This window comes from Syngnathoides biaculeatus, chromosome 7 (assembly GCF_019802595.1).
Source record: "Syngnathoides biaculeatus isolate LvHL_M chromosome 7, ASM1980259v1, whole genome shotgun sequence".
Taxonomy (NCBI): Eukaryota; Metazoa; Chordata; class Actinopteri; order Syngnathiformes; family Syngnathidae; genus Syngnathoides; species Syngnathoides biaculeatus.
The window spans coordinates 23064125-23079000 of NC_084646.1; the positions used below are offsets into that span (position 1 = coordinate 23064125).

Consider the following 14876-nt stretch of genomic DNA (forward strand, 5'->3'; position numbering starts at 1 on the left):
CACCTCGTGAGGATAAGCGGTGAAGAAAATGTATGGATAGATGCTTTAATTGAAGAGCCTGTGGATGGTTGTGTAAATCCAGCAGGGAGTTGCATTTGTAGTGGTGTAGGTTTTTTTTTCTTTTCCTTTTTTTGGAAACCCATGGCTGTTAGCCAGAAGTGGAGTTGCACTGTATTTGTTGAAGTCATTTGGCTGGAGCGCAAGACAATTCCACTTCTTGCCCCTCGCATATTATTGCGTGGGAACCCCCTCAGATTATACATTGGCCCCTGCGTGTCAAGTTTTGAATTGATATCAAAGTGTTCTGAAACAGTTTGGGGTATAAACAATGACTACAATCAATTTTGAGCATTTTAGCCGGTGTCAACCCACTATCCCATTGTTGCCTTGCCTCAGTGTCATGGATGGAGCTGATGAAGTGGACAAAGAAGAAAAAGGCATGGCGGTGCTCGAGTGTGATTGGACAAGAGCAGTCGAAGAAGAGGCGGCTCGAGGGCGGGGCCAGAAGCGACTGCCTAATGCTGCCTTGTGCTCTTCCTCTTCCCCGTCGTAGTCATTTGATCGCTGCACGCTGTCGTGGCTCGCTAGTTCACGGCCTAACTTTTGCTCCTCTTGCAAACTTTCTGCGGGATCCAGACAAATGGCTGCCGTGCCCCATGATTCTTTAGCTAATAGAATTGTCTTCAACTGGGAAAGTGGGTTCGCTTGAATTGTGACCAAAAAAAAAAAAAAAAAGAAACAAACCACGAACTACTTGCGAGTGAACTCGTTGAAAGCCGTTCGACGGAATTCGGAGACGCGTCGCTGCCATTTGCTTGAAGGTAAGTTTGTGTCCACCGAGACACGGTGTTTACTCGACGTTTCCCCGCATGCACGACAAGTTGCCTTCTCCCCTTCCCACACACACGTTCTTGAAGAGGTGCACAAAACCCAATTGGATTTCACGCCGAGTCCGTCCACGCAGAGCCAACGCAGTCCATTGCCTTTCAAGAGACGACTTATTGTGATCCCGAGTGAAACAAAAGAGAGAATGGAGGCGAGTGGCGCTCGGTGCCATGCGAAGTTTCGCTCTGGGGTTAGTTTAGATGGCTTTAAACTTGCGTCAGTGAGCCATTATTTGAAGAATAGCACACTCAACGTATTTGTTGAAGTTTTCTCGTCACTACTTTTGTGGCAGGCCTGACATTTGACAGACATACAAGTACCCTTTTAGCATGCTGTCATGTGTCTTGGGATCTTTTATTATCACTACTTCATACGAAGTAGTGTTCAACAATTAAGATTTTTTGTCAAAGTGTACTTGGACAGGGAAAAAAAGTGTTTGTGCTTGACTGCTATTCATGAAGGAACCACGGTGTTTCAGTGGTGTTTACATCTTTCTTTATAGTTGAGCGATTCTGTGTTAGAATCTCATGTATATTCAACCTGATATTTCTGTGACTTTTCTGCCAAACTTCCAAAATACACATTTTAGGTTTAGTGAAAACGCAAAATTGTTCGTAAGTGTGAAATGTGGTTGTGTGCAGTCCAGTGTCTCTAGTCTCTCCCGAGTCAGGTGGGATTTACTACATCCAGTTCACCTGCGACCCTAATTTTCCAAATTTTAGCACTATAGAAAGTAAATGGATTATTATTTCCTGTTAACACTGTCAGATAATAGTTTTGTTCTTCCATTCCTGAAGAGGAAAAGTTGTTTTAGTGGTTGAATCTTATGCTTGAGGGCAACACATGATTGAGTGGTTAGCATGATGGCCTTATAGTACAGCGAAGGGTTCGAATCTTGACTCCAACTTTCCTGTGTGATGATGGAAGATGTTTGTGGAGCAATGTTTTAACCAAGTGGCTGTTAAAGGCACGTATTATTCCTAGTTTTACATAGTCTATTTACATTTTGCAACTTCTCAATGAGATGTATTTCTGTATCTAACTATTTTTATAGTGTATTGTCCATGGCAGGAAGGTAAAGTATTGGTTAGCATGTCTGGCTCACATTTGGGAGGTTCTGGGTTTGTTTGTGTTTTTTTTTTTTGGCATGATTGCTTGCATTGTTTTTTTTTTCGTTTGTTTTTCAGTACTCTGGCTTTCATCCACATTCCAAAGATATTGATGCGTGGTTAAACGAAAGCTAAATCATTCATACGTGAATGTGAGACTCAGTTTGAATGGATGTTTGTCTGTCTGTCCTCTGATTGAGCCGTATGAATAGGTGAATTGAGTCTGAAAATTCTTGCTCAGAGTGGAGAAAAGCTCACTGAAATTGAAAGCCCATATGGTGATATACGATGATACGACAGGTGGTCTAGCAAATTTATTAAGCACTGCATCTGTCAAACCAAACAACTTTAGAACAACCCTGTTGTTCCTACAGTACAACATTTTTAGAAAAACCTAGATTAGGATTGACTTGCTTTTATTGTGGTACTATCAAATATTCTGTTTTGTACCTTTTTGACCTTGGTAAAAATCACAATTGCTAACCTGCAGTTTAGAAATTGAATGTACATAGACTGTATCCCAATGGACTAAATTGGACTATTGCTATAGCAGTAACTTAATAAGCACTGCATTATTGTACTTTAGGGGTCCAATGCATGGTCACTGGGATGGTCCCCTGTAATGTACTGCTTTTGTGCCCTTGACACTTGACTTTAATAGCTTGGAAACATGCATGTAGCATTTTGTTATGGGGGGAAAAAAAAAGCAAAAATAACAAAACTACTTTTACTTTGGAGTCTAATAATTAGCCTGGTTAGTGGAGACTGCACTTTGAAGGGAGTGAAATTAGCTGTCGTCTGTTTCTGACAGGTTTTAAAACATTGCCTGGTGTTGGAAAGCCAGCAAGGTAATTCATTGGCTGTCACAGTGGCTGCAGTAGGCTCACAGCCTTCAAATGTTTATAGGGGTGGAAAAATGTGATATAAGGCGGCACACCAGTGTCATTAGTAGCAGGGGTGTGTATGAAGGCCAGTTATTTGGACATTCTCAAGGGTTTATTGATATTTTCTATGGGAGTGCTCTGTCGGCTTGCCTTTTGACTCTCTAAAGTCTAAAGTTCATTTCCGTAGCAACACGTCAAGCAGAGTTTTATTACTGTTAAATAACCTGCTATTTGTGTAGCTACCTTTTTTTTTGTTGGATCAAGAAATTGATGTGTATACATATACTTTTACCATACACCCCCATTCACGGTGTTGGAAAATGTACCCTGGGTGTCTTTTATTGAAATGTTGTGGGTTCATGATAGAGTACGGCACCTTTCCGTTTATTTAAAAATGTGTCTTACGTTGCTAGGGTATGACTCAGGATTGTGTGTGTGGATAAAGCAAGTCTTCACACAATTAATTTTGTGAATTTCTTTCTCTTTGTTGTGCTCCAGCTTCAAATTCAAAATGTCCGTCAGTAGTCACGAAAACCGAAAGTCTCGCTCCAGCTCCGGCTCCATGAATATCCAACTTTTCCACAAAACGTCGCATGCCGACAGCCTCCTGACCCAGCTCAACCTACTTCGCAAGCGTAAAGTCTTCACAGATGTTGTCCTGAAAGCCGGAAATCGGGCCTTCCCATGCCATCGGGCCGTCCTGGCCTCCTGTAGTCGATACTTTGAGGCAATGTTCAGCGGTGGACTGAGGGAGAGCCGTGATGCCGAAGTCAACTTCCACGACTCTCTCCATCCGGAGGTCCTGGAGCTGCTGCTCGACTATGCCTATTCGGCCCGAATCCTCATCAATGAAGAAAATGCAGAGTCTCTGCTAGAGGCGGGTGATATGCTTCAGTTCCATGACATCAGGGATGCGGCCTCCGAGTTTCTAGAAAAGAACCTCCACCAGTCCAACTGTTTGGGGATGATGCTACTGTCAGACGCCCATCAGTGCCAGAGACTGTATGAGCTGTCATGGCGCATGTGTCTTGCAAACTTCCCTACCCTCTACAAAACCGAGGACTTCCTGAACCTTCCCAGAGACAAAGTGCGGGAGTTGATCCTCAGTGAGGAGCTAGAGGTAGAGGACGAGAGTCTGGTGTATGAGGCTGTAATTGACTGGGTGAAGGCCGACATGGAACAGAGGCACAGCGAGCTGCCTGAGCTGCTGCGGTGTGTCCGTTTGGCGCTTCTACCCGAGACGTACCTGCTCAATAACGTGGCTTCAGAAGAGCTGGTCATGTGTCACAAGGTGGGCCGGGAGATTGTTGAAGATGCCGTGCGATGCAAGATGAGGATCCTGCAGAATGACGGCATCGTGACGGGGTTCTGTGCACGCCCCAGAAAAGTCAGTCAGGCATTGCTGCTACTCGGAGGACAAACCTTCATGTGTGACAAAGTTTATGTGATTGACAACAAGACCAAAGAGATCACTCCCAAGACCGACATCCCTAGCCCCAGAAAGGAATGCAGCGCCTGTGCCATCGGTTGTAAGGTAAGCTACGTTGTGAAGTGCATCTGAGCGTTTCAAATCTTGAAAATGATTATGATTGGCACTTTTAATCTAAATCTGGAACTTGTTGCAGGTTTATGTCACTGGAGGGCGTGGCTCTGAGAATGGGGCCTCCAAAGATGTCTGGACCTATGACACTTTGCATGACGAGTGGTCCAAAGCAGCGCCCATGTTAGTTGCCAGATTTGGACATGGATCAGCAGAGCTCGACCACATGCTTTATGTTGTGGGAGGTCACACTTCTCTTGCAGGGTCCTTTCCTGCCTCTCCATCCGTGTCACTTAAACAGGTGGAGCAGTACGACCCGCAGACCAATAAATGGACGCTGGTGGCTCCTCTCAGAGAAGGTGTTAGCAACGCTGCTGTTGTCGGTGCTAAAAACAAGCTGTTTGCCTTCGGCGGAACCAGTGTCAACAGAGACAAATACCCCAAGGTTCAGTGCTTTGACCCATGCCAGAACCGGTGGTCCGTTCCGGCAGCGTGTCCGCAGCTTTGGCGCTACACAGCTGCGGCGGTAGTTGGAAACAACGTAGTCGTGATCGGGGGCGACACTGAATTCTCCGCCAGCTCCGCGTACCGCTTCAACAGCGAGACGTACCAGTGGTCAAAGTTCGGCGACGTGACTGCCAAACGGATCAGCTGTCATGCTGTGGCGTCAGGAAATAGACTATATGTGGTTGGGGGGTACTTTGGGGCTCAAAGGTGTAAGACCCTTGACTGCTATGATCCAGCATCAGACTCTTGGGACAGCGTGACCAGCGTTCCATACTCACTCATTCCCACGGCCTTCGTCAGTACATGGAAGTACCTGTCAGCCTAGAAACGCATGGTCCTGTTGAGCTTCCTATGGCGGTGAGTATTTCTAGTCTCCAAAACGCGTCTCACAGTCACAGGTGAATGTCAGTTTGAGCCGGACTAGGCCAGTTTCCAAGCCTGCACTGTTGCCAGGGTTGCTACTGGTTACAGTTACACATTATGTAGCCACTGTGGTGACCGGGTGTTGGATAAACACTCTGGTCTGCAGAGCTGGAGGAATGTCAGCAGGGTTGCTAATTACAGAGCAGAGTGCCGCAAGACAGGCCCTCTGTCATTGGATCAGGCCTGTGCTTGTAGTGCCAGGTAGACGAATGAGCCGGCCTGATCCGTCTGAACTCAGCGTTCAGAATTCTGCAGGTTATAAGAGAAGAATGTTTAGGACTTGCGTGTACAGTGAACCCCCGTTAATCGGGGGAAACATTCAACAATAAGTGAAAATCTGCAACATAGAGAGAACAGAATGCTTTTATGTAGTCTTGTCCCTCCCCCTCACTTTAATCAAATTTAAACAAATTACATTTATTAAAACATAGTTTTTAATGTATACATTAGCACCTATCCTCACTTTCTCCTGCTCGCATTGTTTACTTGTCACCCCCAGTTGAAATTTAGGATAGAACCCTAAAAGTCAAGTTTATTTGTATAGCTCTTAATCACTAAAGAGTCTCAAAGGGCTTCACTGGCCCATAGTTGAAAAAGATTGGTGACATCCTCTGGTCTAATCCCTAAATGAAAGAGAAATCAATATTGTACGTTTAAACACTACAAGATCAATCTCAGAATCAAACCATGGCCGATAATAATATTGTCTCCCAAAAGTCCGCAATCTTAATGGAAACGTGCATTAATCCAGTGGTTCCCAAACTTTTTTTTTTTGCAGTGGGGAGGAAATTATTTTCAGTTGTCTCATCTTTTTTGGGAATAATGGATATTAAAACAGCAAAGCATGGAACTGTATTTCACTGAAGGAGGATCCTCCTTCTCCAGTTTTTAATTCTACTGCATCTCTTCCAGGAAAACTCGGCAGAGTCCACAATTTTGTTACTAAACTGAGGGCATGCAACATTAAATGTGTGTAAAAATCTGCACTATGGTGGGGGCTCGAACAGTGAACCACAATATAAGCAGGTAAAATCTGCACTTTTATCAGATTAAGGCAGATCAGTCTTTTACGTTTCGGCAATGTCAATCGAGTGACCCTTTATATGGAGGCATTCTGAGTTTCTGCCGGTACTTTGTTCATGAAACCTATGGAGTAAGCCCCCACGCCCCCAAGTCCTCACTCAAAAACTTGTAGCGTTCTGCAATTCACCAGTCACATGAGATGGTGTCTTTTTACTGTTGATTGTTGGTTTTGTCTATATTGATAATTTAAGTTGAATGTAAACTTGTGGCTGGGTTTTATTATGATGACGACAGTCATTAAGCTGCAGCTGCATCTGTGTGCATATATGTTTATGGGCTGTTGACGCGTTGGTTTTGAGGAATTTTTTATCTCAGCCCATATTTTTTTGGTTTTTATACATTCTTTTCAACTTAGAGGCTTCTTAAGTCTAAGTAGAGTTTTGATCTTCATAAGTGCAGAGTGTATATAATGTAAATAATTCCCTCTGTGTAGTGCCTTTCCTTTAGGAACGCTATTTTCACTTTGACAGGTCGTTTTCGGGGACTTGACAACAACCGCATTTTTTTTTTCAGTCTGGTAAAGAAGATTGCAACTTCCATATGGGGCTGTTGTGCGATGCCAAAAGGGTGACGTATAGCAGAGTGCTAGTGAGGGCGTCTGCTGCGCTGCCTGTGTCGACTGTACACAGCTGGTTGTGATGTGAGCTGGACTGGGGGCGGGAGGAGCTATAACATGACTGCTGCTGAGGCCCACTGTCTCTGCGGCAAGCATTTTAGTTTTTTGGGGGGGCCTGGATGGAGGCAGACAGGCTGCCTTTGAAAAGATCAAGGCACCGCATCCCTTTACAGTTACCGTGGCGACCGCCCACACTGCCTTTACATTAAATTACAACAGAGGTGGGGTAAGAAAAAGAGGAATTTTACAGAGGTCTTCCATTTGTTGAAGCAGGAGAACTTGTCTATGTGTGCATTCCGTGTTTCTATCTGTGTAATGCAATGTATAACATTGCACCCAAATAAAATAATGCTACGCTGCGCTTGTATACACACACACACAAGGACTTGTTGGTGCAGCGCACATAAGGCCAGAAGAAGCAAAGCTATATTTTGCCGGCTTTGGCAGCAGGACTAATGCCTGCCTAAAAATACTTGGCTCCAGAGGCTTTCAACTTTCAGCTGGGGTCAGAGGGGAAGAATAATTGTGTGTCTGTAGCGCATGCATGTGTTTCACTTAATGTTTAGGGTTGAAAACCTCCACTCAGCTGTGCATGTTCTGTATTTGTGCTTTTATGCAGTTGTGAAACTTAAGCCAATCAATATTTTTCCTCTTCCTCTCTCTCTCTCGCTCTCTCTCTCTCTCTCTCATGTACACAGACAGATACACAGGCAGCTGCATTGTTGACATTGCCTGTCCTTTCAAAAAGAGCCAGCCAACCTTACTCTAAATTGGGAGGAATGAAAGTGTGTCCGTCATTCTTAATCATAAAGATGTGTGAATGTTGCCAGAATGAGATTGCTATACTATGTAATCCTCGGTTTTGGCTCCGGTGTCATTTCCATTCATCAATTTTCTATTGCATGTGTCCTCATTAGCTGGAGCCTATCTCAGCAGACTTTGAGTGAGAGTTAGGGTAAACCCAGGACTGGTCGCCAGTCAATTGCAAGGCACATGAAGACAAACAATAATTCACACTGCATGCATTTTGCAGGAAAAAAACTTGTAAACTCCATCCAGGACAGGGACTTCCAACCAACTGTGCGGCAAGACAGGTTAACCCGTATACAGTAATGTCCTTTTTTAAGGAAAATTGACAGCAGTAAATGTATATATGCAGAGTGAAGCTAGTCTATCATTTGAAACATAACTACTTAAAAGCATGACAAAGGCAAAAAGATTGTCTTGCTGCTTTAGGCTGAGGGTGGGTTGCAAATGCAAATTTGAATTAGAGGGCCATAAAGAAGCTGATTAAAAAAAAAAAAAAATAAACACTTTGGAGCATGAATAAGCAAACATTTGAAAGTTAGTCTCTAAGTGAAAGTTTTTGAAAATAACATTGTAAATGCTTACACTGTCCATCTGAAAAAACAAAGGCCACTTGGCAGAGTTTAGTGTGTCCATGAGTCATCCTTGGGGCTATTGTTGTTGTCACTTCTCCAGCAAAGTGTACATTTTCTAAAATGTTCAGAAGTCAGGGTCACACCTCCAACTAGTGTTTTTCCTGTACAAGTTTAATATGTGCACAGTTTTTGGTCACAGCGTGCTGGCAGATAGAATGCGACCAGACTTTTGAATCAAGTTCAACACATTGCCCCCCCCCCCCACACACACACACACACTCTGAAACCAGTGAACTGTGACAACCTCACAAATGACTGCAATCTATGCTTCGCACTTTTGTCTCTAGACCATCACCCCAATCATCGTTAGTCATCACATCAAATTCACAAACACAAACACCACTTTGACTGCTTCAACTTAAGCTGTGTGATAGAGTACACCTGGTAGGGGAGGGGGTCGCCCGGGGGGAGTTCTCGGGGAGTTTGTGGCATCCCAAGACAGCTGCTATAAAACAGAAAGGTCGCAGTAGGATCAAGGAGGAGGAGTGCCGAGGCCCCCATGCACTCATACTAATGTTTTATTAATGCCTCACTGTGAGGGCCATCAGGAGCCCAAACCAAATGAGGTTTTTATAATTGCATCTGTGTAAAGCAAAACCTCCTCCATGCCCCCCCCCCCCACACACACACACACATACTTGGCATCCAGTCCCTTGAGCAATCAATGTGCTGATTTGCATAATTCTAATGGACTTTTTATTGGACTTTTCTCTGCACTGTAAGTAAGAGAAAGTGAGGGGAGGGGAGATGCTCCAAATGGCTGAATAATCACTTGCGCTAATTTGATTAGGCCTTCAAAAAGCGACGAGCCATCATACAGTTCCAGAGGCCTCTTCGGGTGTGCCAGCTGGCATGAGCCTAAGTGTGTCTGTGCCTGGTAATTAATCTTGAATTACGTAATATTTGCACCTCTGAAGTAGTACTGAAGTGGTGAGTATTGAGTTACAGGGGCCTTCTTTGTCTCTTGTCTCTTACCCCAAGGATGCCCCATTATCCTCTGCAGCTGCACCAAGATGCTGGTCTCACCACTTTTTTTTACAGCACAAACAACGCAAACACAAAAATCCTTGTGACACACTTGAAGGTCAATGCAGTGGAATGCTAGATGGTCATTAGTAAACATGGCACAAGACGGCCTTGCTGGACACAAAGACTGAAGAAGGTGGCCTTGTGAATACATGGGAAGATGCAGATGGAACCTCAATGAAAGCAGAAAATGTAAAAAAAAAAGAAAAAAAATGAGTGCCATTGTGCACATGCCATTTGTTTGAGAAGTATGTTCTACATGTGTGTTGTACATTATTTAGTGGTTCGTGATTATTGTTGGTAGTTCACTAGTAGTCAGGACATGTTATTATGCTTTTGATAACTTTCTCCTTTCTGAGATGCTGGGTTGTGCTTCTGTGGGTTTTCTCGAGTTACTTCCTCCCTGATTCCGGAAAAAAGCATTTCAGGTTTCATGAAGACTCAAAGTTGTCCATAGGTATGACTGTCACTGGTTGTAGACCAGTTTGTACCCAAAGCACAGATAGTCTCCTATCCAAGCTGACTACCTGGAGAAAAACAATTCAAGGATAGGAAGAACATGGAAACGCCGCATAGGAAGGCCTGAGCCAAGATTGGAAACCAGGACCTCTTGACTGTGAGACCGATGTGCTACCTACAGCAATCACAATGCTGGCTCGGGTTAAAACAACCACATGATGATCATAATAATAATAATAATAGTATATGCAAATGTCATGATTTAAAGACTTTAGTAAAGAGTTGTTTAAATGTACGAATGGATGATCAGTCCTACACTCAACTCAACAACAGTTTCCACAAGCTGTTTTTTTTGTCTGGATTAGGCTTGAACTGCTTCCCATAATAAACCTAAGAAGTTAAGTAATGCTTTTAATTCTAATTAGCTTTCCATTTAGCAGGATTCACCTCAGCGTGTACTCAGGGAGATGAAGGGGGGTCGTTCAGAGGACCACAGCACTTATACACACATGAACACAAGGTTACCTGACCCGGTTTACTGCTCTGGCATGTTTTTAGTGTGTAGTTTTTTGCGGTTAGGGCATAGAAGACTGACAAAAACACAGTAGGTGAGTAATGCACCGGTGACAACTCTTTGTGTTGCGAAGTAGGCTTATTGTGCCTGTAAAAAGTTGGCTTGCTAAGTTAGGTTGTTGCTCTGTAAAGCATTTGGAAGTCAAAACAAACTTGTCACCGGCTCCACATTGCTAGGCCAGAAAATGACTGGCAGCTGGATGCTGAAAGCTGAGTATGAAAGAGCGATGACCCTTATGATTAAAAAATAACGATGGTCATCACTCAGTAAAGTACTAAGAAGTGGGAAGGAGTTTTGTCATCATCTCCACTTGCAAAAGAGTAAACGGGTAGTAGAAGCTGAAGCACTCGACAAAAGCAGGCATTAACCTGTACACAGAGCACACTGCTGTGGTTACTTTAAGTACATGTTTTTTAGGCTATGTGTACTTTAATGAAGTATTTACGACTTTTACCCCATACATTTGAAAACAGATACAGGATTTCTACTTCCTACCACTTACTTTCGCAAAATTGGCAAAAGCAGGTTCTACTAAGTCCTTGTAAAGCACCACTGGTGGAAAAGGGTTGTCATTGTTGTATTTATTTGATATAGAGTACAAACACCCTCACAAAGTGCAGCCTGTCACTGAGCTTTATTTGGGTAAAAGCAGTGGTGGCGACAAAGGACACACCAATTGTCCGCCGTCCACTCCCTTGTGTGAACCACAGTGGCGTTACGGCGCGGATCAGTGCAGTCTTTGCTGGTTCTTGTTTTGTTATCCAAACAAGTCAACCGCAGTTAAACTGTCGATTAGAGAGCAAGCATTCATCCGCTGACGATGACAATTAGGGGTAAAAATTGTGTTCCTCCCTCCCGAATAGCCAGTGGAACATTCCATGCTAACTGCAGGGCACTGAACTATCTGCGGTGCGAGCTGGAGATCGACCGATGCCAAATATTTAACAAGAGTTGTGAAAATGGTGCTCAACCGCTGCAGGAATGTCAACACGGATTCAAAAGGGAGGCCTTCATGCATTGGCCAGTTAAAGCAAAGGATTTTCACTGGAGATCATTACCTCCTCCAAGGACTTCACTGCCATTTGTTTATTTGTAAATGATAAACAATGAGGATTATTATGCAAAAAATGCATTTCCACACCGATAGATTTTGGATACCAGTGAAGATGGTTCCCTTTTTCACTCATTATTAACAATTTAAAGCAATTCAGATACTTCCAAAAATTCTACTGTGATAAGAGCTTTGCTTAGCTCTTGACTGTATTATTTTAGCCCTACCAAAGACTTAAGGAAAAAACTTTTCGATATGTTCTACCTCAGGTCACTGATGAAATAGAATTCACAAAATCACCTCGTCAAATTTCTTGTTGTTTTTGTTCTTTATGAAATACCCAAAGATGCTACAAGATTCCACTAAAACTTGTCTGAATAGTAAATAGTAGTGGTATAGTAAATTGGTGTCAAGGAAGTATGATATGTATATAGTACGTCTCAACTGGAGTTCAAGCTTTGTTGGTCGAGTGGAAGTTAAGCCTGGTTTGTTAGTGCAAGTTACAGTGTTTTATAAAACTGTTTTGGGATCGGAGTTTGTGGTGTACATATTTTTTTTATTTTAACCAATAATATTGGCAGTTCCAAATATTTTGGAGGAGGGGGGTGCTACTTGCGTTCTTTTTTTCACTATTTGTGGCAAGGCTCTGACCACTCTCATCTGAGGCCATTAGATTGGAATTCAACCACTACTGCGCTTTTCAAATAGAATTACAGTATATTTTCAAATTTATTTTAAGGGGGCATTTTTAGATAATTTAACTTTATTTTTTCAAGAGTAATCTATGTGACATTACAGAGAAAATTCACTCTCAGCAGAGTTGGTGAAAATAACAGTAGCATGTTTATTAGCGACGCGGATGCCTCGGCACATTCTACCGAGGTGGTGGTGCCATTAACACTACACCTAATGAGCTAATGGTAAACGTTATAAAATATCACTTTGACGAGCTGAGGGGAGACCTGGAGGCCTCCGTGCATTCTTGTGTGGTCATGTACCCTCGCCGGGTCGTCATTGGACTAGAACATTAATCTCCGTCTTTTACCCTCTCTCCACAGCAACAAGTGTGAAGGACCCGTGTGTTCCCCGCCGCCGTTCCCGGTATCGTCAACATTGGACTGGCTTGGTTCCTGGAAAGTGAAGACTCAAAGGGCGTCTTGGTCGCCTCCTTCCACCGGATGTATTTACCCAGAAGGTCTTATGTAACTTTCCCATGCAGCCCCCTAAACCAATGTGGTTGCCATGCACTCTGTAACATGTGAAGCACAGCCAGGGGGGGACCCGGAGGAGGAAACGCCAGAACTCAACAACTCTGTGGGAATGAACGACATTAAGACTGAAGTCCTGCAACATTTAACCAAAAGCACGTCCTTCCTCGTCACAGTGGGCTTTCACTTAGGTGTAACGTATGGAACTGGTGACTGATTGACTTACTCCCATTGGACAGGCTTTTGCATTGGCAGACACGTGTAGAGTCCGAGAAGACGTGTGCTAAAAGAGTCGGATTTTGTACAGAGTACAACTTCCTGTCTCTATTTTTAGATGTTGGACTTGGGCTTCCCTCAATTTTGGCCATCTTAAATTTGTATCTTCCTCCTGAAATGAAAATGCAAGCTGGCTAGGCCCGTTGCAGCTGAAGAAGTTACTTATTTTTCTGTCTCAGGGTTGTGTATATATATATTTTTTTTTACTGCATGAAGAGGGATTAACTGTATTCGCTCCAGAGAGATGACCACTTTGTTAGTTTTTGAATAACGCTTTTCTTTCTGTGAATGTACACGTTTCCTGACAAAGGTGTTTTGTTTTTATTTTTTAGATGACATCAAGCAGTGTTTTTCCATCTGAAAGTTCAAAAGTGTGTTTCTTTTTGTAGTGGTGGTTATAGTGGACACACAGACGCTGCCAAAACCTGACTAGTAAAACTTTGTGACATCCTCATTTAAAGATGTCTTGTTATTTCTAGCTACTGTAACGTTTTTTTTCATTTGAAATGTAAACAAAAGGATTGAATAGTTTGTATATTTTCTTACTAATGGATCATTTCTTTTTGATTTGCACAGTTTGTACAAGCGCTCTTTGTGGTCTTAACTTTATTACGTCTGTCTTAACCCGGCACTGGCTCGTGTGAAGCCGTTTTGAATCAAGCTAACTTAATTTGTCTTAATTTGTTTGTCTGCTACTTCCTTTTTATGTCAATAAAGAAACATCCTTTTAATAGCAGTGTCCTTGCCGTGTTTTCCAGGGGATGCTTGCTCACACAGCAATAAAACAAAACAAACAAAAAGTGTGACCCACATGTATTCCAACAATCAGATTTTGATCATTTTACTTGAAAACATACCACAGTGTAAACGTGAATCTTAAGAGGTTTGGCAAAAAATGTCGACCATTCAAGAAGTGCATCCATTTTAAGATTATAAATCCATGTTTAGGAGCTCAAAAATTTGGAGAATCATAATTCCAAATAAAACCACGATTATCATCTGAGAAATCATACAGTTCAAGTATATCATGATTTTGCTGTAAAATTTTTGTAAAAAATCTAAAATTCTATTCACTACACTCAATCACTTATTTTTATTGTTTTATTAAAAATCCATTATGGTGGTGAAAAAGGCAACCAGAAATAAAGAGCAGTCCTCCTCCAAAAACATGTTTTAACAAGGTTTATGAAATATGGGGATGGAAGATAAAACACCTGTTCTTGTCTTTACCATGATTTATTCATTATAATTTGATTTATTTCTTTTCAGTCATCACTTGTATCATGTTTACTATTTCATGAGACTTCAGGAACGTAATTTTGCCCCGTTGAAATGTTTTTCCAAGTTGTTCGGAAGTCGGGTGGAACGGTGGAGCAACTGCTTAGTGCGTCTACCTCACGGTTCTGAGGACCGGGGTTCAAATCCCAGCCCCGCCAGTATGGAGTTTGCATGTCCTCCCCGTGCCTCCGTGGGTTTTCACCGGGCACTCCGGTTTCCTCCCACATACCGAAAACATGGATGGTAGGTAAAATGACAACTCTAAATTGCTCGTGTGAATGTGAGTGCAAATAGTTGTAGGTTTATGTGTGCCATGCGATTGGACGGCGACCAGTTCAGGGTGTATCCTGCCTCCTGTCTGAAGGTATCTGGGATACGCTCCAGTACTCCTGCAAACCTGTGACGATAAGTGGCTCAGAAAATGGATGGAGGGTTTGCAAGTCGTGTGCAGAGGGATTTGAATACCAAACGGAAATTTCCTCTGCATGTTGTTCGAGTGCCGTGAAATCATATTT

At 42.9% G+C, this 14876-nt stretch overlaps 1 protein-coding gene across 4 annotated transcripts; it reads left to right on the top strand.

Moving 5' to 3' along the window:
* Positions 1–481: 481 nt before the first annotated feature.
* Positions 482–13814, top strand: enc3 (ectodermal-neural cortex 3). Of its 4 annotated transcripts, XR_009795766.1 has the most exons (5): positions 482–821; positions 3377–4412; positions 4504–5282; positions 6945–9366; positions 9471–12651. XR_009795766.1 is itself a non-coding variant. In XM_061825273.1 (4 exons), exons 2-3 carry the CDS (start codon positions 3390–3392, stop codon positions 5248–5250), a joined length of 1770 nt encoding a protein of 589 aa, XP_061681257.1. In that variant the 5' UTR covers positions 482–821; positions 3377–3389; the 3' UTR covers positions 5251–5282; positions 9471–12645. The 4 variants fall into 4 exon arrangements, 3 of the variants coding, with proteins under 3 accessions (XP_061681257.1, XP_061681258.1, XP_061681256.1); XM_061825273.1 differs by lacking the exon at positions 6945–9366 and having other exon boundaries at positions 9471–12645; XM_061825274.1 differs by lacking the exon at positions 9471–12651 and having other exon boundaries at positions 6945–9464.
* Positions 13815–14876: the final 1062 nt, after the last annotated feature.